This window comes from Thamnophis elegans, chromosome Z (genome assembly GCF_009769535.1).
Source record: "Thamnophis elegans isolate rThaEle1 chromosome Z, rThaEle1.pri, whole genome shotgun sequence".
NCBI lineage: Eukaryota > Metazoa > Chordata > Lepidosauria > Squamata > Colubridae > Thamnophis > Thamnophis elegans.
In genome coordinates, this window is record NC_045558.1 from 129311676 (window position 1) to 129339011 (window position 27336).

A 27336-nucleotide genomic window follows, 5' to 3' on the forward strand; every position below is an offset into this window, starting at 1 on the left:
ACCATCAAATTTATTGTGGCTAACAACCCCATGAATCCCAGGACACAGTAAAACATTATAGTGGAATCTTCATTGCATTCTAAGATGATTTCCTCAGACAAGGAATGCATGTCAAAATGCAGAAATGGAGGAGAGGTTGTTAGCCAAACAGTGCAAATCATGGCTTGGGTCAAGGAACCAGAAAGAACAATGGAGTTTGCCACACCTTTCCCCACCCATTTTTTTTTCCTTGATCCAGGTTTGGTGGCCATGAAAGCTAACACTACAATGACAGTTTTGGCCAATACACAAGAGACTGCCCTAGAGAAGATGATAGCAAACACAGGTTTGAATGAACAGAGATTTGAATGAACATTTCCCACCCGTTAGGCTTTTGCCAGGCTCCTTTTTGGCGATAAATCCGCCCCCTCTTCTCTTTTCAAGGCTGTGGAGTTGACTGGTTTCCATGGGGCTAACACAGAGGGGGAAGCAGCTTGGGAGGATTTTCCCCACTGGGTTTGGCGGAAAATGTCATGGAACGAGGGTTTTGCAAAACAGGGAGTTTCCCCTTAAGGCTCCACCATGTTCCCACATTCTATATCTGGGTGGGTTCGCCAGTTCGCTCCTTGCCTTGATCGGGGCCTGTAGTGTACACGCAGTGGGCGAAAGGAGTGAGGGGGGGAGGGATACTGGACAGGAAAGTCCATTGGAGTTGGCCGGCTAATAAATTAAAATAGGTAAATAATTACAAAAGAAACTTTGGGAGCTACTTGGGATCCTGGGGTCAATCCACAGATTGCAAATCGTGTTTGGGGTACCCCAAATTAGGTTTATATTACTCAACCGGAATCCAATCAACCCTATTGTGGTTTAGTGGGACACATGAAAACCAGGTCTAATGCTAAGATTGTTTAGCTCTTGCATGACTCGTGCTCCTGCAAGAGATCGGCATCTTTTGCAAATTCAGAATATTAAAAGGGTCTTTATCAGAAGGAACCTATATATACTTGCAAGTAAAATAAAAGCTGGATTATATGCAAAGACAACATCCTCATGAAAGTTTTTTTAAAAAAAATAATGGTCACATGGCTGGCAAGCCACTCCCACAAAGGAGGCCACACCCACAGAGTAGGTTCCAAAAACTTTTGAAACCCACCACTGGGCCTTGTCCACAACACTACACTGCATTGAGATTTTGAAAAGTTGTTCATACAAGAGGAATATGTACTGCCACCATTTGAAGGCATTATATAGAAAGATAAATGTAAAGGTTTTCCCTGTCCAGTCATGTCCAATTCTAGTGCACGGTGCTCAAGTTCACTTTTTAGTGAAGAGAGCCAACATTGTCCAAAGACAATTCTGTGATCATGAGGTCAGCATGACTATAAGCTGATGTGCACAGAATGTTGCTATCTTCCCACCAAAGTAGTACACAATGGCTCAGTAGTTAAAGGTACTGAGCTTGTTAGCTGAAAAGCTGACAGGGGGGTTCGAGACCCAAGTCCTGGGTGACACAGTGGAGCTCCTATTACTTGCTCCAATTCCTGCCACCCACCTAGTATGCAAATGCAAGTATATAAATAGGTAGAAAGGCAGCAGTAAATTTTTGAATATTTACTAATTGTGGTAGAATTAATGGAGTGGGGCTTAATGAGTGGTACAAAAAGAGGAGGGTTTATTATTTATATCCAGAACCTCATCTACTTCCTTGTGAAATATTTTTCTATGTATGTATGACACTGAACTCCATCATTCAGCCCTAAAATTTCATCAACTTAGTGTGCCACAAAGTATCCCCAATTACTGTTTGCTTTGGAACTTCTGAGGAACTGCTGGAACTGCAGAGTGTTCTGGCATGGAAAAGTTAAAGCCCTTGGAAGCTGAGGAATCTCTTTCCCTCACACAGAAAAAGTCATAGTTCACTATTATCTTCTGTCTCTCAGGCCCTGCTTCACAAATCACTTGCAAAATTTAACTGTAAAAATAAGGGTGGTATGGAAATGCTGAGCCCGTTATCTGGGATACTGGATAAGCTATTTCCCAACATATTTTTTAATTTATCATTATGTGTAGTGTTTAAAAAAATTATATACTACAACAATTTACATTTATCATGCCAATATGGCAGTATAACCAATCAATCAATCAGAATACAGGTGGAAGGGACCTTAGAGCAGAGGTGGTATTCAGCCGGTTTGCACCGGTTTGGCTGAACCAGTGGTGGAAATTTTGCCCAGTTCAGTGAACCAGTAGCCATAGCTGGCTGGCTACACTCCCAAACAGGTCCCCCTGTCGCCACTCACTAGCCCCGATGCTTTGCATACCGACTCTCAAAGAGACGGTAGCTAGTTCTCCGTTTGGTGAAAAAGCTGCTGCCGTCACCGACATGTTCTTAGCGCATGATTTGCAAAACGGCTCTCAGAGGCGGCAGCTGGGAGCTTTCTTTGCCAGCCGGCCGCTTCCCAGGATAAGTTTCCATAAGTTGTTTGGGCATATCCTTTCAAAACAAATGAAAATCAATAAAGCAATAAATAAATTATAAAGATATTATAATAATAATACAAGACATGACATGACATATCTAATGTGATAATCTAATCTCATAAATATCTAATCTAATCAATATATAATATGAAGCTGTAAAGGCTTGGAGGCTAAAGCATATGAAGACCAGTGGGAGGATTCAGTTTAGCTAGTCTAGAGGAAAAAAAGGACTAATGGCGACATGATAGCAGTAATCCATTATTTGAGAGGCTGCCACAAAGATGAGGGGGTTAGTTTATTTTCCAAAGCAACAGAGGGGAGGACAAAAATAATGGATAGAAACTAATCCAGAAGAGAAGCAACCTGGAATTAAGGAGAAACTTCATAACAGTGAGGACAATTAACCAATGGAACAATTTGAATTCAAATGTTTTGGATGCTTCATCACTGGAGGTTTTTAAGGCAAGATTGAACAGTCACTTATCTGAAATGATATAGGATCTCCTGCTTGAGCAGGGGGGTGGACTAGAAGACCTCCAAGGTCCCTTCCAGCTCTTTGCGAGATTTTATTATTGAATAGTAAGTATGAATCCAATGTGGTCTATGTTATAATGTACTGGATTCATTGCAATTAACTGCCATCGTATTGAATGCATTAGGCCTTTACCCTCTGGATTCAAACAGGAGGCAAGTTCAACTAATTTCATCTAGAGTCAACAAAACACTGGGAGTTCTAAATAATTGTCAATTCAATCTATCCTGCAATTATCAAGATTATTGTGTTCTTTTCATTCTTCCATTAAAGAGAGTCCTTGGGCTTAAGACTAAATTAAGACTAAATTATTGTAATAATCCAGCCTCTGCCACTTAGAGGTGGGACAGCAATCAAGATAAACATGTTCCTGAACTTTTGCATCAACCTTTTTAGTAAGAGAATAATTATCCAGCTTTTATGATACTGAAACCTCTTTGACTAACCCAACAAAGCTGGCTAAAAGACTTTCAAGAAAGTAGATTTAATGCAGCATGATAGTTGCATTTATATCAGTACTAATGTTGCTAGGAATACAAATTCTTCTTCCTATTCTTCATAAATATTACCATTCAGGGGAACTCAACATTGCTGGTATTATGTCTCAGAGCTATGTCTTTTTACGTCCAATAACCTTTAAAATAGCCCCTTCGCTGGATCTCTTGGATGATATCATGTAAGGAATTTCTCAAAAAAGAACATAAGAGGTATTGTATTAAAAGAATTTGGTTCCGAAGAAGTAATCATGCATAGTTTATAGTATGGCATCTTTTCCCCCTAGATTAGGTTAATCATGCTTAATCTGATCTATATCACTTTTAATATTTATTTTTGTCAAAGTTAGTTACTCTCTTACTCTCAGAGTGACTCTGGATGGTGTACAGTTGAAAGCATAAAAGCATGAAAAACATATAAAATGCAATACATCAGTAAAAGAAACCAGATACAAACAAAAGTAAAACATGTTAAAATAAATATTATGCCAGAACAATAAAGCTATTTTATCTTGCCACTTGCTAAACATTTTTTTGTTTGCTTTATGGTCAAAGATTTTTTCCCTATGAAAATATTCCCTGATGCAGTCTTTTTATAATCAAATAGTTCTTATCATTAGGTAATTATTTCTGGCGTCCAACCAAAACCTGCTTTATTATAATTTAAACTTTATGTTTTTTTAAATCTTGTCTTCTGGAACAAGTTCAAACATTTCAGCCATGTCTTGTACAGAGAAAAGATTTCTCAAGGAACCCAACAGCCATGGATATTGCCTTGTGCCTCTTGGCATACCAATTGTATTATTTCCATTATTTGAATTCATGTAGTTTCAAGGGACACACTTAATCAACTTTGGCTAGTCTCACAATAGGTAAGGTGGGGTTGAACATGGATGGAAAATCTAAGGTAGTCAATCTAACTAACTACCTAAGCTGATTGGAAGGAGAATTTGAGATAGAGAGAAATCCTAGAATAAGCATTACAATTTGACTGCTATAATATTGTTAGAAAAAGTAATTGAGTAAAATATATGTATTTAGTTAGTTAGTTTGTCAAACATGCCAAGGATAACAGGTATAAGTATAAACATAAATGTGAACACAGTAAATGAGTAAGAATAAATGGAGACAGTAGGACAGGGACAGTAGCCACACTGGTGCACTGAGGCATGCCCCTTACAGACCTCTTAGGAATCGGGTGAGGTCAACAGTAGACAATGTAAGGTTAGAATTATGGGGGTTTGGGGATGTAACAACAGAGTCAGGTAGTGCATTCCAGGCATTGAGCTCTCTGTTGCTGAAGTCATATTTTCTGTAGTCGAGTTTGGAGCAGTTTACCTTGAGTTTGTATCTATTGTTTGCTCATGTATTATTGTGATTGAAGCTGAAGTAGTCACTGACAGGTAGGATGTTGTAGCGGATAATATTGTGTACTACGCTTAGGTCAGACCATAGGTGGCTCATAGGTTGAGACAAGGACACCTTTATATTAGATAGAGGAGAGATTCAAAAAATACACATACAGGAAAATGTATGACAAAACAGAGTTGTTGCTGGATTTATATGAAAAGAGAAATGCAGCCTATCATGAAACAGATGCCATGTAATACACTCTTTTAAAAAATGCCATGTTTATTAAAGACATTTTCAACAGAATAATAACAATGCAAATTTTGAATTGACAAAAGAAAACTAGAGAAAATTAATAAGAAAGTGAAAAGAAACAAACAAAAAGGATTTGGAAAGAAAGAAAAATAATAAAGAAGTGGCTTCATATATATATATATATATATATATATATATATATATATATATATGTATGTATGTATGTATGTATGTATGTATGTATGTATGTATGTATATATAAACAACAGCCATAACTACATTTATATTTTATCCTCTCTCTTAAGGTTACATCATAATTTCCTTCTGTCCTTAATGTACTATTTCTAATCATCAAAGCCATAAGAAAGTTTATTTTTTTCCTTTTTAGGAAAAACATCCACTAATAAATGTAGTCGTTGATCTTTCTGTAAGCAAATCAATTAATTTTGCCATCTCTGCTCATTCTGTCATCTTCACCAATTATCCCTCTGCTGTAGATATTTCAGGGACTTCTCATTTCTGTGTCTTGGAGCAGAGATGATCTTCCATGGTCCTTCTCTTATTGTGTAGTTCTGTCAAAACAAGTCCAGGCTTCAACTATGTATATGTGTTTAAAATTCTTTATGTTTTATGCATTTTAACCCAAAGCTTTCTGACTTTTCTAAAGTCTACCAAAGAAGATAAAATGGTCATATTTCAAACAACACAAATTTGGAGTACCTTTATACATTCTAGACAAAGCTCTATTCCATATTGTTAATATGGCACTTCTAATATAGTGATCTTTAACTCTACATAAACTTTAACTTTATTGAACCACAAAAAAATATGCCACCTATCTATGCTCTTAAAAAGAGATGATTACAGTAAACAATTATAATGAAATGTGGGGGGATTTTGTAAAAACAGTCTTGGTGGAAGGGATAGGGAATAAAGCTACTCAAGAATATAAGTTGTTTTGGAAGGGATAAGGGCACAATTGGAATATATTATATATCTTTTAGTTGGTATAGAATAAGAAATATAAGTAATAAAAATGGTCTCCAGGGGGAGGGGTGCACTGTAATATTTATATTTTTTCTTTCCTTTCTTGTATTTAGATTTATATGTATTATGTTTGTATTATTAGTATTCAAAATAAAAAAACATATTAAAAAAGAAAAAAGATAAGTATCTCATCCAAACTATGCATTGTGCTAGTTCTAAAATTAGAGGAATGTGGTGTCTCAATGGCTAAGGCACTGAGATTGTCGATCAGAAAGATCCAGCAGTTTGAATCCCTAGCACTGTGTAACAGAGTGAGCTTCCATTATTTGTCCCAGCTTCTGCCAACCTAGCAGTTCGAAATCACAAAAAAATGCAAGTAGAAAAATAGGGACCACCTTTGGTGTGAAGGTAATAGTGTTCTGTGCACCTTTGGCATTTAGTCATGCTGACCACATGACCATGGAGACATCTTCGGACAGTGCTAGCTCTTTGGCTTTGAAATGAAGATGAGCACTGCCCCCTAAAGTCGAGAACAACTAGCACATATCTGTGAGGGGAATCTTTACATTTACCTTTACCTATTTCTAAAATTATTTTATTTCCCAGCAACATGAATTATTCCATCCAAAGAGTAAGTTGAAAAATGCGTCTTCAAAACAGGGAATGCCAAGTCTCCTCATTTCTTTCCATCTTGAAGGGCTTTTTAATCTGTCCTTGATTCTTGCCCTTGCTATTTGAACCTAAATATATCTTTCTTTTTATTTAAAATGATGCATTGGCTATCGAAATAGGTACTGTTTGAAACAAAAAAACAACAACACCCCATCATTTTAGATGATGCCTTTGTTTTCATCACAGAGTTTCTCCCCAATAATACATTCCCTTTTGTAGGATTTTGGCTCAGAATTACCAACATATTTTGGCACTGGTATTTGCGGTAAAAGAAATCAATGAAAACCTTCACATCTTGCCAAATATCACTCTGGGGTTCCAGATCTATAACAGTCATGTGAGTGCAAGCTCAACTTACCTTGCCTCAATGGAACTTCTATCTACCTGGAAGAGGTTCATTCCAAACTACAAGTGTGATAGTAGAAGCAATGCAGCTGCAGTCATTGGAGGACCTGATTCAAATGTCTGCCTCTATATGGCCACCATCCTTGGTCTCTACAAGGTTCCACAGGTAAGTGCTTTCTAGGTTCTCCTGAGCTTTCTTGGTGTCCACCTTTGTTTCCTCCTTAATAGTATTTCACTACTAAATTTTATGACTTATGACTGTAACCATGTTGCTTGTATCTTTCAATTTATATTGTTTTTATTTGTTTCCTGGTACAATTTGACAGCTTATTAGTAACCTTGACTATCACTGTGTTATTTCTTTTTATTCTCGATGAATATATTTTATTCTCCTTATGTGCACTGAGAACATATGCACCAAAGACAAATTCCTTCTGTGTCCAATCACACTGGGACAATAAAGAATAGTCAAGTTATTCTCCAAAGCACCTGAAGGTAGGACAAGAAACCATGGGTGGGAACTAATCAAGGGGAGAAGCAACTTAGAACTAAGGACAAATTTCCTGACAGTTAGAACAATTTAGAACAATCAGTGGAACAACTTGCCTTGAGAAGTTGTGAATGTTCCAACACTGGAAGTTTTTAAGAAGATGTTGGATATCCATTTGTCTGAAGTGGTGTAGGGTTTCCCGCCAAGGCAGGGGGTTGGACTAGAAGATCTCCGAGATCCTTTCCAACACTGTTATTCTATTCTATTCTATTCTATTCTATTCTATTCTATTCACTCTTCTGTGTTCAGGATTCTGTTTCTCCTTTTTTCTTTCTTGTTGATTATGCATTGCTATTTATACATATTACTGATTACAGTAATAGTTTCATTGTGGGCCAAAAAAAGATTGGGAACCACTGGCCTAGAAGGCAGAGTACAGTTCTACCTTGATCTATAAAGCAGTGTTTTGCAAGTATTTCTACCTGAAATACAGGTAATTTTCGATAAATGATAGATAAATAGATGATAGATAAATAGAGGATAGATAAATAGAGGATAGATAAATAGATAAATAGGTAGGTAGGTAGGTAGGTCAGTAGGTAGGTAGATGAGAGATAGGGGTGCGTGTGAGAGAGAGGGGGGAAGGAAAGATGGAGGGAGGGGGAGAGGAAAAGGGAGAGAGATGGAACTGCACTTGACTTTTCCCAAATATTCTTCCTTATAATTAATAATTTCTCCTCTCTCAGAATGTAAATTTCTGACAATCACATTTTAAAAACTTTACTTCAGTCCTCTTTTCTCAGTTTTGTAATAAGGCTCTTAAATTCTTGGTCTATACTAGAACTCTACTAGAAGTTTATACATCATTGACCCTTGACTCCTGTGAGATTAGAACATATAATTCCAATTTATTCATCCAGATGCCTTAGAGATTATTAATACAAGGTGTGTGGGGTTTTTTATGGTGCTCATGCAATAAAGACTTCCCCTTCTCTGTATAAGATTTTTGGTGAACTACGTAAAGGTAAAGGTTCTCCTTGCACATATGTGCTAATCGTTCCCAAACCTAGGGGACGGTGTTCATCTCCACTTCAAAGCCGAAGAGCCAGCTCTGTCTGAAGACATCTCAGTGGTCATGTGGCCGGCTAGACTAAATGCTAAATGTTATCTTCCCACCAAAGGTGGTTCATTATTTTTTTTTTGCATTTTTACATGCTTTCAAACTGTTAGGTTGGCATAAACTGGGACAAGTAACAGGAGCTCACTTTGTTATGCAGTGCTAGGGATTTGAACCACTGAACTGCCAACCTATCTGATCGACAAACTCAACATCTTAGCAACTAAGACACCACGTCCCTGGTGAAATATGTACCATCACTAAATAAAAATGGAGTGCTCCCAAAATTAGGCTTACTGCATTGATTTAGGGGAGCAAATTTCAAGCATAAAAAAATGAATATATTATAGTTGCCCAACACTGGAAAACTCAAGAAAATATAACAGTTAAAATGTGGATTAACATGGCCTCTTTAATGGCCACTTTAGAAAAAAAATCACAGTTAAAATTAAAATATCAAGACATCAGAGACAGGCATCACATTTTTTAAAAATCAAATTTGGATGGATTTTATGGGTTTACTCAGTTTCAATAAGCGATAATATTATAATAATTTATAGTACATATGTGGTAAATTTGCTCTTTATTTACATGTTAGTATATTTCATTTTTCTATTTTCTGTTTTATTTCTCTATGCATCTTGGATTTGTGTTAATTTGTGTTTGTGTATCTATATACACACATGTGCAAACACACATGCACACACATATATATTAATGCATTTTGCAAACCTGATCTCCTTTTCAAATCTCCTTTAGCTCATATATGGTTCTTCTCCAGCGATGGATAACAAAGAGGAAGAAGTTTTTGCTCAACAGATGTTTCCCAACTGGATCCATCAATACAATGGAATTCTTCAGTTACTTCTATATTTCAGGTGGACGTGGATAGGGGTGCTTTATGTCAAAGATGAGAACGGGGAAAGGTTTGTGCAGAAAGTCCTTCCCTTTTTTTCCCAGAGTGGCATTTGCTTTGATTTCATTCAAAACCTACCCAAGCATAGCTTTTCGAGTGACACCTTTAACCTTGTGGAAAAGGGGGTTGAAACCTATAAGATAACTGAGCGAAGCAGTTACAATGTCTTATTCACGCATGGAGAATTACAGACAATTCTTATGATCAGAGTGTTCATTGCACTTTCAAAATATGACGGATCAACTAAGGCTGAGAGTAAAGTTTGGATCATGACAGCCCAGATGGACTTCACATCCCTCCCTTTTCAGAGGAATACAGACATAGACTTCTTTCATGGTGCTCTTGCTTTGGCAATTCACTCTGAGGAGATATCAGGCTTCCAAACATTTCTTCAGACCAGAAAACCTAGCTCGGAAAAAGAAGACGGTTTTCTCCAGCTGTTTTGGGAAAGTGTATTTGGATGCTCCTTCTCTAACCCAGATTCAAGTGACAGACCTGAGAGGACCTGCACTGGAGAGGAGAAACTGGACACTCTCTCTGAATCTGTTTTTGAGACGAGGATGACTGCTCACAGCTATAGTATCTACAATGCCGTCCATACTGTGGCACACGCCCTGCACTTAAGACATTTGATGAATTCCAAGCGACACACGTTGTCAAAACAGCAGAAGCTTCTCAATCAACATTCATGGCAGGTAAAATGGAAGGGAAAATATCTACATGTAACAAGTTTGAAACTACTTAGGAAATAAGATTGGATGAAAGGCTTGCTTCCTTTCTATTTCACCTAAAGCTTTCATTTCTTATGTCAAATGGATTAGATACGATTGAGTACAAAGAACCATTCATTCCAGCTTTCATGTTCTTCTTACATTAACTGATTATTAGAATGTTTATTATGATGTCTACTTTAATCATTTAACAAACATTAAATAGTTACAGCTCTAAGGTATATCATGGTGGCTTGGTTTCCTTCATGAACTGTTAGGATCAAGACAAATGACCTAAATTTGGATGTTATGTTTATGTTATTGAATTGAGGTTAGAGCTGATTTGCAATCTTAAACAAATCAAAGACAGAATCTTCTATTTTTGCCTGCATGAAGAAATATTAGCCATTTCCTATTATTAATAATAAAAATAATATGAGCTGTTCACAGCATATAACCAGATTAAAAATAAGAAAATAGTAAAAAGAAATATACATTGTCATCACAGGATAGATTCTAACCAGCAGAGTAGATCCTAAACAATCAGGAAGCAACTTTTAATTTTTGATATTTTGTCTCTGACATCCAACTACAATTAAATATTACCAACTAAGATATGAACAGCAATGAAAATTACAAGAAATGAAACATGAAATGAAAGCAGCACGAATAACATTAATTTGTACCACAATATATTCACAATGACAACTATAATAAAATTTTATAAGTATACAAATTTAAACCTATCTACCATAGCTTAGGGATGTGGTGGCTCAGTTGCTAAGATGTTGAGTTTGTCAATCACAAAGGTCGGCAGTTCAGTGGTTCAAATACCTAGTGCCGCGTAACAGAGTGAGCTCCTGTTACTTGTCCCAACTTCTGCCAACCTAGCAGTTCGAAAGCATGTAAAAAATGCAAGTAGAAAAATAGAAACCACCTTTGGTGGGAAAGTAATAGTATTCCGTGTGTCTTCTGCATTTAGTAATGCCGGCCACATGACTACAGAGACGTCTTTGGACAGCGCTGGCTCTCCAGCTTTGAAACGGAGATGAGCACTGCCCCCTAGAGTTGGGCACAACTAGCCTACAGAACCTTTGTCTTTACCTTTTTATCATATAGCTTTACTAAACAATTTATACTGAAACAGTCAGGGTTCAGCAATGCCATTACAACTGTTGTAGACTATATTATGACAAGGTCAATTCATCCCTATGTTAATTCCTAAAAACCTCATCTTGAAAGGTCATGAACTGGAAAATCTGACAGAGCAGAGCAGAGCAGAGCAGAGCAGAGCAGAGCAGAACAGAACAGAACAGAACAGAACAGAATAGAACAGAATAGAACAGAACAGAACAGAACAGAATTGTAAGGGACGTTGAAATTCTTCCAGTCCAACTCCCTGCTTAGACAGGAAACCCTACACCAGACAAATGGATATCCAACATCTTCTTTAAAATGTCCAGTGCTGGAGCATTCACAACTTATGGAGGCAAGTTGTTCCATTGATTAATTGTTCTAATTGTCAGAAAATTTCTCCGTAATTCTAAGTTGCTCCTCTCCTTGATTAGGGACAGGGGCTCTTTAATGCTTTGCACAGCGTTAACAAAAGGAATAGCAAAGACAGTAATGAAAGATTGAATAAGGCTGTTATACTATTGATTCCCATATACATTGTTAATAGAATAATTGATCATTCCTGTTTGTACCTTGTAACTCCTGCACATGTGTCTCCCTCCCTCCCTCCCTCCCTTCCTTCCCTCCCTCTTTCCTTCCTTCCTTCCTTCCTTCCTTCCTTCCTTCCTTCTTAAAAGTAGCACATGCCTCTCACTTATTATATAGTCATCCTTATGAATTTTCTCCATTTATATCTTAGTTACATCACTTTCTAAGAAAAGTTTCATTTAATAACAGTGCTGGAGAAAAGATTTCTTTTGACCAAAATGGTGAAAGAATGGCTGCCTTTGATGTTATCAATTGGAGGACATTTCCAAACCAATCTTTTCTTAGAGTCAAAGTTGGAAAGATAGATCCGCATGTGTCATCAAATGCTTCATTCATCATTGATGAGAACAATATTGTATGGCCTAGCAGGTTCAATCAGGTATGGGCTAATGCATTTGGTCTGGGTTTCCAGATCTTTTCAAAAAAGAAAAAAATGATTTGCTTAGAGCCAGTCCTAATATTAAGGAGATTATGTTGTAGATGATGTTGTGATACAAATTCCATTTCAAATTAAGTCTTATGATTTTCGATTTTTGATTTTATTGTATTTCTATGCCACCCTATTCCCAGAGGGACTCAGGGCGGCTCACAAACCAAGTCGGGGGGGGGGGGGGGGGATAAAAAAAACGGACAACACAACACCACAATTTTAAAACACTCAACAGCCACACCATTCGAGCGGGGACAGGAACTCATCAGCCCCAGGCCTGTCGGAACAGCCAGGTTTTTAAGGCTTTGCGGAAAGCCTGGACGGTGGTGAGGGTTTGAATCTCCACGGGGAGATTGTTCCAGAGGGCCGGAGCAGCCACAGAGAGATAATAGATAATATAAAGGTTTCCCTTGCACATATGCTGCTAGTCATTCCTGACTCTAGGAGGCAGTGCTCATCTCTGTTTCAAACCCGAAAAGCCAGTGCTGTCCAAAGATGTCTCCATGGTCATGTGGCTGGCATGACTAAATGCCAAAGGCACACGTAATACTGTTATCTTGCCATCAAGTTGTTCAATATTTTTCTACTTGAATTTTTTATGTGCTTTCGAACTCAAATCTTATATTGTTCAGACCCAAAAATTCTCTTCTCTATTTTAAATCTTTCTACTAAGTATATATATCAAACTCCTTGATATGAATATCCTTCCACCATCACTTTTTCTTCTGCTGTTACTCTACATTTCCTTTGACAAAATTCAAATGTATCAAAGTAAATCAACCACTTAGTATGCACTTCTCTTCTATCCAGTGGTGGATTCCGGATCCCGTTCAAATTGGCATGGTTGGAACGAGCCCAACGCCGCCTACATGGACACACATGGTGCACATGCACAGTGTGTGCATATGTCATACCTGTCAGCAATGCCTCCGCAAGCCTCCGCGATGCTCCAGCTTCTCAGTGGAACGTTGCACAGGTGCTCTACGTGCCATGTGCATGTGCGGAAGTACCAAAGGCTTAAAGGACAGATAAGGAGCTCAGGCAGGTGGGTGGGCCCTCTGGAGCACTGTACCAGAATGGTACCGGGTGTTCTGGGCAGGCTCTCGTACACCCGTACTGGGCCGTACCGCCTGCAACCCACCACTGTTTCTATCCAATGCTTCCTATCCTGAGAGCTACAAAGTTATTTTAAAGAACAGCCTAGATTTATATTCCTTCTTGTATCCTCAGTAAATCTAAGAAACCTATTTTTAATATTTACATTAACCTTATCTTTATCATACCATAGATTACCTGTGCCACTGAAATCTTAAATTATGCCCTTCTAACTAGAAATTTCTCAGTAACATTCTTCCTTTCACCGGACCAGTGGTGGGTTCCGGATCCCATTGCAATCAGTATGCTACAATGGGGCTTGGCGTCCATCACAAGCATGTGCACTGCATGTGCATGCACACCCACCACTCTGTGATGCTCCAGCTTCTCAGCGGAGTGTCACGCAGGCGTTATATGCTGTACGTGCATGTGCAAATGGCACGGTTGGGTTAAATACAGGTAAGGAACGAGGGCAGGCAGGTGGTACGATACAGTGGCTGCTACTCCTAGCAGCCACCGGTACACCCATACCGGTCTGATCCAGACCAAACAGGAAGCTGCCACATGCACATTCCAATTCAGGTAAGTCCATCCCTTGTCTTTCTTTTGCATCTTGTAACACCTATTTAACGAGTCATTTTTCCCTGCAGCATGAATTTAGATACATCTATCATTGTTTAAATGATGCCTTTCTATATATTTTTTATCTTTAGACATGGCCTGTTTCAATATGCAATGACAACTGCTTTAAAGGATTTAGTAAGAGAAAAAAGGAAGGGCTGCCATTTTGCTGCTATGATTGCTTTCCTTGTCCAAAAGGGAAGATTTCAAATCAGGAGGGTGAGATACCTAATGTATTGATGAGTCAGAAATATTTGTTGTGTAAGACTGAGATAGATACAAGTACAAATGCAATTTTTTTAAAAAATATTTTTTTTATTTATTTCATCAATCATGTATTAAATAACATATATAAGTATAAACATGATTTTGGATACATGAATGGATATGAATAAAAAGAAACATTAGGACAGAGATGGTAGGCACATTGGTGTGCTTATGCACACCCCTTAGAGACCTCTTAGGAATGGGGTGAGGTAGACAGTAGACAGTCTAAGGTTAAAGTTTGGGGGGTTTGGGGAAGATGGTGCATTCAAGGCATTGACCACTCTGTTACTTAAGTCGTATTTTCTGCAATTGAGTTTGAAGAGGTTTACCTTAAATTTGTATCTATTATGTGCTGTTGTATTGTTGTGGCGGAAGCTGAAGTTATCATTGACAGGTAGGACATCATAGTTCTAACTTGTCTAAGCCCAAAATTTCAAGTCTGGTGGCATAAGGTGTTCTGTTGCAAGTGGAGGAGCAGAGGATTTTTCTTGTGAAATATCTCTGGACTCACTCAATTGTATTAATATCCGATATGCAGTGAGGGTTCCAAACAGATGAGCTGTATTCGAGAATTGGTGTCGCACATGTTTTGTATGCTCTGGTTAGTAGTACAATATTACAAGAGAAGAAGCTACGCAAGAATAGGTTAACAACTCTTAATGCCTTTTTGGCAATGTTATTACAGTGGGCTCTGGCACTTAGATTATTAGATATAAATACTCCAAGGTGCTTGACAGAGTGAGGGTCGTCTACATGTCCACCCAGCTTGTATTTTGTGTTCTGACTTTTTTATTGACAATGTGTAAGACAGAGCATTTGTTGGTTGAGATCTGAAGTTGCCAATTGTTTGAACATTCTGACACATTGTCAAGGTCTTTTTGAAGGGTAGCAGCATTGTAGGTGGTATTAAATAATTTAACATTGTCAGTGCAGAGAACACAATTGCTTGTAATATGATCACAAAGGTCATTTATATAAAAGTATAAAGACTGTTGGTCCTAAAACACTGCCTTGGGGAAACAATTATTAACTGGTGCAGGATTTGATAGGGTGCTCCCTATTTTGACTAATTGCTGCCTGTTTGATAGGAATGCAGCTATTCAGAGATGCCATAAGATTTTAGTTTTAGAAGTAGTTTATGGAGTACTAGTGAATCAAAAGCTTTACAGAAGTCTGTGTAAATTGCATCTATTTCTTTGCCTTGATCGAGTTATGTAATCCACAAGTTTTTGCAGTGCAAGAGTTGTAGATTACAGGATAAATTTTCCTGAGTCCAAATAGTTTGTTAGAGAATTGATTGTTCATTTCTAAGTGGAGGATAACAGATTGGTTTATGATTGATTCCATGACTCTGTAGGTGATGCAACATAAAGATATTGGTCTGTAATTATCAGCTAGGCTGGGGTCTCCCTTTTTGAAGATATGGGTGACTGGCTAGTGACCATAGGAGCTTGTCCTGAAAGCTTTTTCAAAGATTATGCTTAGAGTTTCTGCTATGACAGTATAAAACTTTTTTTAAGAAGTAGGCAATATACAGTATATGAGAACCAATTTATTCATATAAATATGTATGTATGTATGTATGTATGTATGTATGTATGTATGTATGTATGTATGTGAATATATATGAGAACCAAAAATATGAGAACCAATGTGATATAGCACCAGGCTAGAATCTAGGAGACATGAGTTCTAGTCCCACTTTATGATATGAAATCAGCTAGGTGACGTTGACTCTCTGGTCTTGGGAAGAAAGCAATGGTAAACCAGTCTTTACTACTCCCCTAAAAGTCAACACTGTCTTGAAAACTAAGTTTTCTTTTCTGGTTATGGACCACAAATATTCTCCCTCTCCCTCTTTCTCTCCCTCCTCCCCTCTTTCACATACACACACAGTATGTAAGGTGCAAAGCTGACCTTGTATTTTAATGATTGTTCAGTTAAATCATGATGGTAGCATCTGCAGAGGAAAATATAGTAATGTATAATCTCTGATATACATTGTTTTGGTTGCATTGTTAAAACTATAAGAAACCAGGTTATACATATGGATAAAATACATTACATATAAAACAGACAGCACCAAATACCAAGAATGTCCTTTTAAAAATCGTAATTTCTCCCTCCTCTGGCCTTTCAGATATATGGTAGTGACTTATACAATGGGGTTAATGAACATTCCAATTTGTAAAGAAATACTTCCCAGCCAACAACATAATTCAGTGATGGAAAAGACTAAAGATGTCTGTTTTAGATGCATCTTAATTGATTTTTTTAGGACTTTGGCAATATTACATATTGATGCTAGACATGAATTCTCTTTCAGATATGAATGACTGCATTCAGTGCCCAGAAGGACAATTTCCAAATCGTGGACAGGATGGATGTCTTCCGAAGGAGATTATCTATTTGTCACACATAGAATCTTTAGGGATTACTTTGACCAGTCTTGCACTCTTGTTGTTTTTAATCACAGCATTGGTGCTTGGAATTTTCATAAAGTACCAAGATACTCCCATTGTCAAAGCCAACAACAGGAATCTCACTTATACTCTCCTTGTTTCTCTCCTGCTCTCCTTCCTTTGTGCTTTACTGTTCATTGGCCAGCCTGAGAAGGTGTTGTGTCTTATTCGACAAAGTGCTTTTGGCATCATCTTTACAATAGCTATGTCATGCATCTTGGCTAAAACAGTAATTGTGGTTCTTGCTTTTAAAGCCACCAAGCCAAGTTCCAAAATGAGGAAGTGGGTGGGGAAACCCTTGGCCAACTCCATTGTTTTTTCCTGCTCTTTTCTTCAAATAATTATTTGCATAACATGGTGGGCTGTCGCTCCTCCGTTCCCAAATCTTGACATGCATTCTTTGCCTGAAGAAATTCTATTAGAATGTAACGAAGGCTCAAATGTCATGTTTTACTGTGTCCTCGGCTTTATGGGTTTCTTGGCTGTCGTGAGCTTCATAGTAGCTTTTCTAGCCAGGACACTGCCTGATACTTTTAATGAAGCTAAGTTTATCACCTTCAGCATGCTAATATTCTTTGCTGTTTGGTTGTCGTTTTTCCCAGCTTATTTAAGTACTAAGGGAAAATATATGGTGGCTGTAGAGATCTTCTCCATACTGGCTGCCAGTGCAGGCTTACTGAGTTGCATTTTTCTTCCAAAAATTTATATTATTATAGTAAAACCGGAATTTAATAATAGGGAACTGCTCCGAATAAAGCACTAAAGACTTTTGATATTTATGGCATTCAGCTACCAAATTTAAAAACCATATAAATTCTAAACAATGAATGGAATAAACCACTATCAGCTTTTCCTTTAGCTTCAAAGAGTTATTGATGATAATTTATCTAGCCTAAATGCCACTTCCAGCAGTTAGCTGTATATATTAACATTTTAAATTAATATGAACTGGGATGGCTGAACTAGGTTCCTCTCTTTCTGTTCCTAGTCTTAGAGTGTTTAGAGAGAAGATATGCAATAGTGGGAGCATGTAATTGTACATTGGTACAATTTCCTATGCAAGTCTGGACTTAAAGTCCCGGATCATATGAACAGCTTTATTCTGAGTCAAGTGACTGTGGTTATCTTGATTTTGTAGACTTACCAGCTAAGTACATGGAGAACAGGGAAGAAAGGAGGCAGATGTATGTGATTGGTCCTACTGGTCCTCTGCCACAGTGGCACAGTGGTTAGAGTGCAGTATTGCAGGCTACTTCTGCTGACTGCCAGCTGCCTGCAATTTGGCAGTTCAAATCTCACCAGGCTCAAGGTTGACTCAGCCTTCCATCCTTCTGAAGTGGATAAAATGAGGACCCAGACTGTTGGGAGACAAAGCGCTGTAAAGCAGCATATAAGTCTAAGTGCTATTGCTATTATCTAGGAGGATTTAAATAGTCACACAGATCAAATTTTAGGAAGCCAATGTAGTCCAGGAAACTTTTGATAAGATTGTAGCTTCAGTATCTGTTTCCAGTGTCCATTTTTTCCTGTTGTGGTTGATGATTGGCTAAATGACTCATTCATGCATACATGCATACATGCATACATGCATACATGCATACATGCATTCATGCATACATGCATACATGCATACATGCATGCATACATGCATACATGCATGCATACATGCATACATGCATGCATACATGCATGCATGCATGCATACATACATAATACATACATACATCCGACTGAGTAAACAATTTATTTTGCCTGATTAAAATGTGATCAATGTTCCTTCTAATTTTTTTTCAGTGTGGGCGGAAAAGTATAGTGTTTGAGCGGCACATTTTCATGCCTGAGCACCTGAATTTTTTTCACAGATGTCACCCAAGACCATTCTAGTTTAAACTTCCAGCTGCACTTGTTCTTCGTAACAACATTTACTTTAGCTTTATGTTTTGACATCAGCACTGACTGATGATGTACCTATAGGGTTAGGGTTTATCAATTATTACAATTATCTTTTCAAATTCATTTTGGATTAAATAAAAAAGAGCTTTGAAATGAATATATAAATGGCACTTAATACCACTAATATTAAAATAGTAAATGGTTGATATACTTCATTTTAATGAATTTCACTTGATACACTTCATTTTAATGAGTTGTCTGCAAAAGTTGTCTATACACTGTATGCTTCTGTGAATGTATTATATGCAATTTGCTATTTTAAATGAGTAAAATTATTAAAATCACCATAATTTAAGTCTCATTCACATCTAAGAGTTTTCTTCCATCGTTAATTTGTAAACTCAAGGATTTATTGCCTGCATGTTCAACAATACTTGTTGATTGTTTAAAAATTTGTGGGAATTTGCTCCTTTCTGTACAGAGGGTTTCAGTAACCTACTACTACTGCAAAACTGCATACTACTTGCAAATATAGATTGTTAAAATGGCTCTACCATAACCAAATAAGAGAAAAAAACACCTTCCTTTTGTTTATAAAGTAGTGATTTTAGTTTGCTCTATGGAAGTCACTATTTTAAACTGACAGATAGGAAGTTTAATTAGATTAAAAGCAAAAATATTCTCAATGACTTTGAAAATCCCAATGAGTTATCAAATATAGGTATTCCTTCATTACAACGTGGGACTGGAATTTTTATTACTCAGCAATGTGGTCACAAAGCTGATGTGTGTCATGACTCATGTGACCGGGCTCTCTCGCCTCTTTCCAACTCCGAGGGCATCAATCATGTTAGCCAAGGGATCTGCAAAGCTGGCTCTTTTAAGACTGGTGGTGGACTTCAACTTCCAGAATTTTGAGAGTTGAAGTCCACCAGTCTTAAAACAGCCAACTTTGCAGATGCCTGTGTTAGCCCAAAGCCTGGCGCTGGGCTTTGCTCCCCCATTGGTGGAGCCCCGAGAAGCGAGGAGGGAGAAAAAGAGCTCAAAAGAGCTACATTGTTGCTAAATGAGCCAGCCCAGGCAATAGCAAATTAGCCGATCTCGCAGCAGGTCTGAAAGGGGGGGGGGGGGAGCAAAACTCCAGGCAGGGCTCTCTGACTCTTCTAATTCCCCATGAAAACTGTTGTTGCCTCTGAAGCATTTGCTCCAGAGTTTTAAATCTTTAAGATCCCCCTCCCTCCTTCCTTTTTTCTTTTCAATCTACACAGAATCACAGATTAGAGAATCCTGAAGTTGGGCGGGGCTGAGGATGGAGAAAAAGAGCTCAAAAGAGCTGCATTGTTGCTAAATGTAACTGGGGGAGAGCCAGCCCAGGCAATAGCAAAGTAGCCGATCTCGCAGCAGGTCTGAAGTTGTGGGGGAGGGGGAACAAAACTCCAGGCAGGGCTCTCTGACTCTTCTAATTCCCCGTGAAAACTGTTGTTGCCTCTGAAGCATTTGCTCCAGAGTTTTAAGTCTTTAAGATCCCCCTCCCTCCTTCCTTTTTTCTTTTTGATCTACACAGAATCACAGATTAGAGAATCCTGAAGTTGGGCGGGGCTGAGGAGGGAGAAAAAGAGCTCAAAAGAACTACATTGTTGCAAAATGTAACCGGGGAGAGCCAGCCCAGGCAATAGCAAAGTAGCCGATCTCGCAGCAGGTCTGAAGTTGTGGGGGAGGGGGAGCAAAACTCCAGGCAGGGCTCTCTGACTCTTCTAATTCCCCGTGAAAACTGTTGTTGCCTCTGAAGCATTTGCTCCAGAGTTTTAAATCTTTAAGATCCCTTTCCCGTTTTTCTTTTCAACCTACACTGATTAGAGAATCCTGAAGTCAGGTGGCAATGTACTGCAGTAGAAAAGGTTTAGGTGGAGGAGGTTTTGATTGCGATCGCTCTGTAGTTCGTGTCCAGATGCCTGCCCCACGTGCCTCTGCGCGGCAATTAGAAACTACTGTGCAGGGAATTGCAGCCATGTGCGCGGCCGCGCAGGCGCGCACCTTAGAGGGAACAGTGAATGTGATACTCAATTAACAATCCTATGTTTATTTATTTAAAATAATTATGTTTCAATGCCAGTTGGTTCTAAGTGACAGCTACTCCAATACAATTTAAAAAACAACAACATCCATAAAACAGACAGTTGTGGCGGCATCGTATTCAGCAACATTGTGAGGAAAGACATGTGCACTTTCAACGCACTTTCCATTATTTTATCAGCCCCCACAGGTTTCCTGAAATAGCCAGAGGTTAGTGGCTTTCCTAAGGGCCAGCAGAGTTCATCCTGAATATGATGGAATCATGGATCTAATGGAAACCTGTTCCTAAGGAGAAAGGTTTTCCGAAACTTGCCCCTGAAGAATGGTGACAACTACAGCCAAATAGTTCACCCTAACTCCTGAAGGTGATCCAAAAGACAGTTGAGAGATCGCTTAGATTCAGGAGGTCTGCATCAGTGATGAAATGCATTTTTTTAACTACCAGTTCTGTGGGCATGGCTTGGTGGACAAGACTTGGTGGGTAGGGCAGGGGAAGGATACTGCAAAATCTCAATTTCCTTCCCATTCCAGGGGAAGGATACTGCAAAATCCCCATTCCTTCCCCACTCTGGGGACAGCCAGATGTGGCATTTGCCGGTTCTCTGAACTACTCAAAATTTCTGCTACCGCTTCTCCAGAACCTGTCAGGACCTGCTGGATTTCACCCCTGGTTTGCATGCTCTTTAATCTGGCTTTAGCACAGGCCACCAATTTGGTCTTTGTTTAATATCCTTGCTTGACCCCAGAATTGAAACTAATTCTGATAATCTATGTGTTCCACGGCCTTTCATAACTGCTGATCCATAACTTTCCCCAGAAAAAGAAAGTTGGGGACTCTTCTATAATTATCAAAAACAACTAGACTGAGCAATGATTTCTTGAGGAAGGGCACATACAGCATTGTGCAAAAGTCTGAAGCTTAGATTTATTGTTGTAGAAATGGTATAATAGCCATATATAATTAAGGCTCAGTCCTGTTATTAAAATGCAACCAGAAAATATAGGAAATTTGAACAGGTAGTCCTTCACTTAACAACGCTTTGTTTACTGACCATTCAAGTATAACAGTAATATGATCCCAATTCAGATGTTGGGCAAGTGACTCATATTTATGATGGTTGTGATCATAAATCAGTAGGGGTGGCAAACTTGTAATTACATGTTGTCGTCACATGACATATTACAACTTTTCCTCCCTTTGCTAAGGGGGTATGGACAGCACATGACGCATCTGGCCCATGGGCAGCGAGTTTGACACCCTAGTTAACAGTGGCCAAGGGTCATGTGATCATCTTTTGCAACCTTCTGAAAAGTAAAGACAATGGGGAAGCCAGATTCACTTAACAACAGTGTTACTAACTTAACAACCACAGTGATTCACTTAACAATTGTGGCAAGAAAGGTTATAAATGGAGCAAAACACACTTAACAACAGTCTGTTGGAGATGACCAGGTTGAGCCCAATGGAGAAGTCAAATGTGTCTTAAGACATGAGTTCCTGTGCACCCAACAAGAAATCTAAGTCCAGTCCACTTTGAATCCCTCTCTTATCCTTTGCTCATTTTGCAGAGATTCTTGTAGAGAGCTTAAGCTTGAAATCAATCTTTATATTTGGTTGAACTGCCTGAATCTCCTGATTTCCCCAGCACTTGACACTATTTCACTTAACAGCAAAAATGTTTTGTTCAGTTGTTGTCAAAAGTCAGACTATTTGCATGCAGTATTCAAAAATAGGAAAAAGCAGAAAAACAGCTTCCATAGACTAAAAGTGGCAAATATTTAGCAAGACCTCCTCATACATTGGAGCATCTGCAAATAGCTGGATCTTGTAAACCTAAATGGAATGGAACTCTGGTACTGCATTGATAATACCTGTATGTGTCCAACACACAACGCACAAGGGAAGTGTGCTCTCCATGAAGCCAGAGCTGCAAATGCTGCAAATGCCCACACATGTCTGCTCAACATGTGGCAGAAAATTCTATACCCATATAGGCATTATCAGCCACCTGCGGATATAATGTGGACATCCCACTAACCGCTAGATGTCAAAGTCCTCTTCAAAAACAATGGGTGAACATTGTCATGTGTCCTATTATTTCATGCCAAAAGATTGCTATGCAAAAAATCAATTTCACTATATTTGTGCAAGTCTTGTTCAAACATTACATATAGCACAGACACAGAAGATAGGCTGAAGATATAGAAGGATCTTGACGGACTTGAACAGTGGGCGCTGTCTAACAAAATGAAATTCAATGGTGAAAAAAGTAAGGTTTTACATTTACTCTAGAAAGAGTGCGGGGAAGAGCAAGAAAGATGATTAGGAGACTGGAGGCTAAAACATATAAAGAACGGTTACAGATATGGGTTATATCTAGTCTAATGAAAAGAAGGACTACTTGTGACATGATAGCAGTGTTCTGGTATCTAATGGAACTGCCACGAAGAAGAAGGGGTCTGTTAGGTATGCTCCATGTTGGGAGAGCGAGAACATTCAGAGAAGTGTTGTTAGAGTTGTATTGGAGAACACACAAACCAGCAAACAGAGACACTGCAGTTTAAATAGGCTTTTACTTTCATGGAAATAGAGGTATCAGAGTCCATCAAACAGTCAAGTCATATACGGATAAGACAGTCAGTCATCAATGCCTTTCAGTTAAGAGATAATCCAAATAACATAGTCCAGTATCATATAATCAGTTCAGAATTCAAAGTTTGCTAGGAGTTGCAAAACTTACAATAGCTCACAGCACTCAGATCAGATCAGCCCAACATATAACAAACAGAGAGCTAACAGTCATTTTGGCTCCCTCTTATGGCCAATTGAGGAAAACAGTAACCAATCACATTTTACAGTATGATTTAAAGAAACAGGTATAGCATCGTTACATGATTTTTATATTGCCAACCCAGCCATTAGATTATATTCCTAACATTCTCGTCTTTGGGTAGGACAATATATAAATTTTACAATCTTCATTTGTATTCCTCGCAACGACGTTTATGCTTTATATTACCTTGGGCCTTAGTAAAATGATCTGCGATGTTATCTTCAGACATGCAATACTCCAGTGAAACTAGTTTACTATTGACACTTTGCTTTACATTCAGATATGTTATATCAGTGTGTTTTGACCTAGTTTTTACAGCAAGATTGGATGCCATCTGAATTGCTGCTTGATTGTCTTCATAAACAACAATAGGCTTTTGTATGTCAATTCCCATATCCAGTAGCAGTTGTTTATAACAAATCAAATCTGTACATAATAATGACAGATATGAGAACTCAGCCTCCATAGTCAATAGATGTTTTTGTCTAATAGACCACCATCCAATTAGTGCCTTTCCCAGGAATACAACAAACCCTGATGTTGATTTCTGTGTAGACACATCTGTAGCAAAAGTTGCATCAGCATATCCTATTAAGCTCACATCATCCTTAGGTTCTAAATACAATTCATAATGCATTGTTTGCTTAAGATATCTTAATATCCTCTTAGCAGCTTGCCAGTTCCTTTCAGAAGGTTCAGCATTAAACCTGGCTAATTGATTTAAACCATATGCTATGTCGGGCCTTGACCAATTACTCAGATACGATAAACTACCAATTAGTGATTGATAAATACCCTTATCAAACACAGTATCAGCATTCCAAGTATCATGTAGAATTAAATCAGAGTCCAAGGCAAAATCATCTTTAAAGTTTCAATTTAATAAATCAGACATATTAGCACATCTGTGAATACCAATTCTAAAGAGCTTCCTGGGATTCCACCCAGTTAAAAGTTCATGATCTTGTCCCCACACCCACAAATCCATCGCATGGTCCAATCTTCTTCTTCCATGCTGTCATCTCCACCCAGCTGCTTCCAGTCATGTGTAAAAGTGCAGAGACAAAAGATGACCTTGGTCTTCTAGAAAAGAATGACAACAACACATTCCACAATCCTACGTCTGTCTATTCCCCTCTCCCATCAACTATACTAATGAAACAGCATAATGAAATAAGAAAAACTGTGGCAGGCCAAAATTCTAAAAGGAATATAATTGGAAGCCTGACAAGCAGCCTCTCCTCAGAAGAAAAGCATTTCCTGAAAAGGGAATAACATAAAGTTAACATAAAAAAATTTAACCACCTATTTCCCCCCCATAGGGGACCCTTTGGCTTATTGGGAAACTTCTCGTGGAATTGTTCTACTAACTTCTCCACTTTTAAGTTCCAGCCAAGTGGCTTCAGACAAAGGGTAACCCTTCCATTGCACTAAATACTGTAAGCGACCCCTATTCAGCCTAGAGTCTACAATCTTTTCCACCTCAGATTGTGTTTCCCCTTCTATCAATATAGATGGTTTTACCCCTTCTATCACTATAGGAGGAGAGAAAGCTTGGGTGGATGCTCTCATCCTAGACCCAATTACTGCTTTCAACAAGCTACAATGAAATTTTGGTCAAATTTCCCTAGACTTCTGGGTAGACTGAGTTGAACTGTAACTGGGCTAACTATCTTCACGATTTGGAATGGACCTAGAAATTCCTAATCTTAAGTATTTGATAGACACAAAAACTTTGTCCCCCCACCCCCAGGAAGAGGTTTTGGAACGAACTGTGTTTATCAGCTTGCTTCTGGTAGGCTTCTGCCACATGTGCTAGAGCCTTCTTTGTATTCTCCCATCCTTTCTTTAGCATGTCCATCCATTCATTCAAAGACAAGGAGGAGGGAGGTTCGCTAGGCAGCTCAGGCATGGGAACAAATTCCATGCCACTAGTAATCTGGAAGGAGCAAATCCAGTGCTGCTGTGAACAGCATTGTTGTACGCCACTTTGGCGAAGGATAGCAAATGTGACCAGTTGTCTTGCTGATAGTCCACAAAACACCGGATGTATTGATCCACTACTGCATTGGCTCTCTCTGCTGCGCAGTTCGTGCTGGGATCAACCTCTGAGCTCAGTTTCTTGTGTGGACCCAATGGATCTCAGGGCCTTTCTCCAGAACTTGGCTGTGAACTGGACTCCGCGGTATGAAATGATCCTCTTGGGCAATCCGTGCAGGCGATAAATGTGTTCCATAAACATTTTTGCTAATTTCTTTGTGGACGGCAACCCTGAGCAAGCAATGAAATGCGCCTGCTTGGAAACCAAGTCAATAACTGTCCAGATTACTCTATTCCCACTGCTGTCTGGGAGTTCCATGATGAAGGCCCTTGCAACCTCTTCCCATGGTCGGTTAGGGCAGGCCACTCATTGTAGCAGTCCAGGAGACTTCTCCAGCAGTGGTTTCATCGTTGCGCAAGTAGCACAGCTTTTTATGTAATCTTCCACCTCTGATTCCATCTTTGGTCACCAAAATTGACGCCTGGTGAGGTGGAGCATTTTTAGGAATCCAAAGTGGCCTCCTAGTTCCGCCTCTACATGGCTTTGCTGTAGAACTTCCAGCCTCAAACCTGCAGGGATGTACAGTTTGGACCCCTTCCAGGCTAATCCATTTTCCATCATTAGGATTTCCTGGTTGTTGTTGAGCCACTGTTGGGAGCGTCAATTTCATAGCTGTCATCAGCTTATCCTGGCTTCCATTACTATCATGCTGCGGTTTTCTCAACAAAACATCCCCCAACAAGTTTTTGGGTACTTGTTGGACAGCTGCGGTTTTTGTCTCTGCTGCAGGTTCTGGGCTCTTGGATTCAATCATCCCTAGCTGGTCCTTTTCCTCCACCGGTGGTAGCGGCTCAACCACAATCATCAATTTCCTACCACCGTCTTCGCACTTTATCATAGGCTTCCACTTGTCAAGCCATGCAAGCCCCAAGATTATTTTTTCTGGCATCTTTGGAGCCACAATGAATCTGAGAAGCTTGCAGTGGTGGCCACTTGTAACTTCACCAGTTCAGTTACTAGCATGGCTTGGGCTCCTCCAATTAGCGTTCCATCTACCTGCTCAACCCAAATGGGACAGGCTAGAGGTCTTGTGATTATGCCTAGTTGTTTGACAATTGACATGCTGATTAAGCATTGAGCGCACCTGTGCTCACAACTGCTTCAACTTCCTCCTCCAACCCCATCTTAGGCACTTGGAGGTTGACTTGGAAGGCGAAGGGGCAGATGGGTGCATTCACCATTGGGCCATCTTCAGCATTTTCCTCCTCCGAGGCCTCCCCCTTGATAGGACTATTCATCACCTTAAGTTGGGGATCCTCTTCCAGAGGTTGCTGACTTTTTTTCTCTTCCGAGGCCTCCCCCTTGGTAGGACTCTTCATCACCTTAAATTGGGGATCCTCTTCTAGAGGTTGTTGGCCCAGATTACTCTTTTCTGGTGGCATATGGGGCCTTCTCTTTACCGCCGTGGCGGTTGGTGCGCACGTTTGTGGCAATGGGGCTGGAGCCAAACTCTCTGACACTTTGTGGCTAAGTTGACAGCAAAGGTGGCATTTTATTGCCCTCCCCC

General features: G+C 39.1%; 1 protein-coding gene across 1 annotated transcript; it reads left to right on the plus strand.

The window, feature by feature from the left end:
- Positions 1-159: 159 nt before the first annotated feature.
- Positions 160-17691, plus strand: LOC116521766 (vomeronasal type-2 receptor 26-like). Its single transcript, XM_032236423.1, has 7 exons — positions 160-325; positions 3572-3671; positions 6973-7264; positions 9465-10316; positions 12205-12432; positions 14292-14418; positions 16793-17691. Exons 1-7 carry the CDS (start codon positions 160-162, stop codon positions 17689-17691), a joined length of 2664 nt encoding a protein of 887 aa, XP_032092314.1.
- Positions 17692-27336: the final 9645 nt, after the last annotated feature.

Bases quoted from the DNA above. Each gene is read 5' to 3' on its own strand.
- LOC116521766 (XM_032236423.1), top strand. From the start codon at position 160: ATGGCTTGGGTCAAGGAACCAGAAAGAACAATGGAGTTTGCCACACCT. The intron at 326-3,571 runs GTTTGAATGAAC...ATTACCATTCAG, and splicing joins GAAGATGATAGCAAACACAG to GGGAACTCAACATTGCTGGT. The intron at 12,433-14,291 runs GTATGGGCTAAT...TTTTATCTTTAG, and splicing joins GGCCTAGCAGGTTCAATCAG to ACATGGCCTGTTTCAATATG.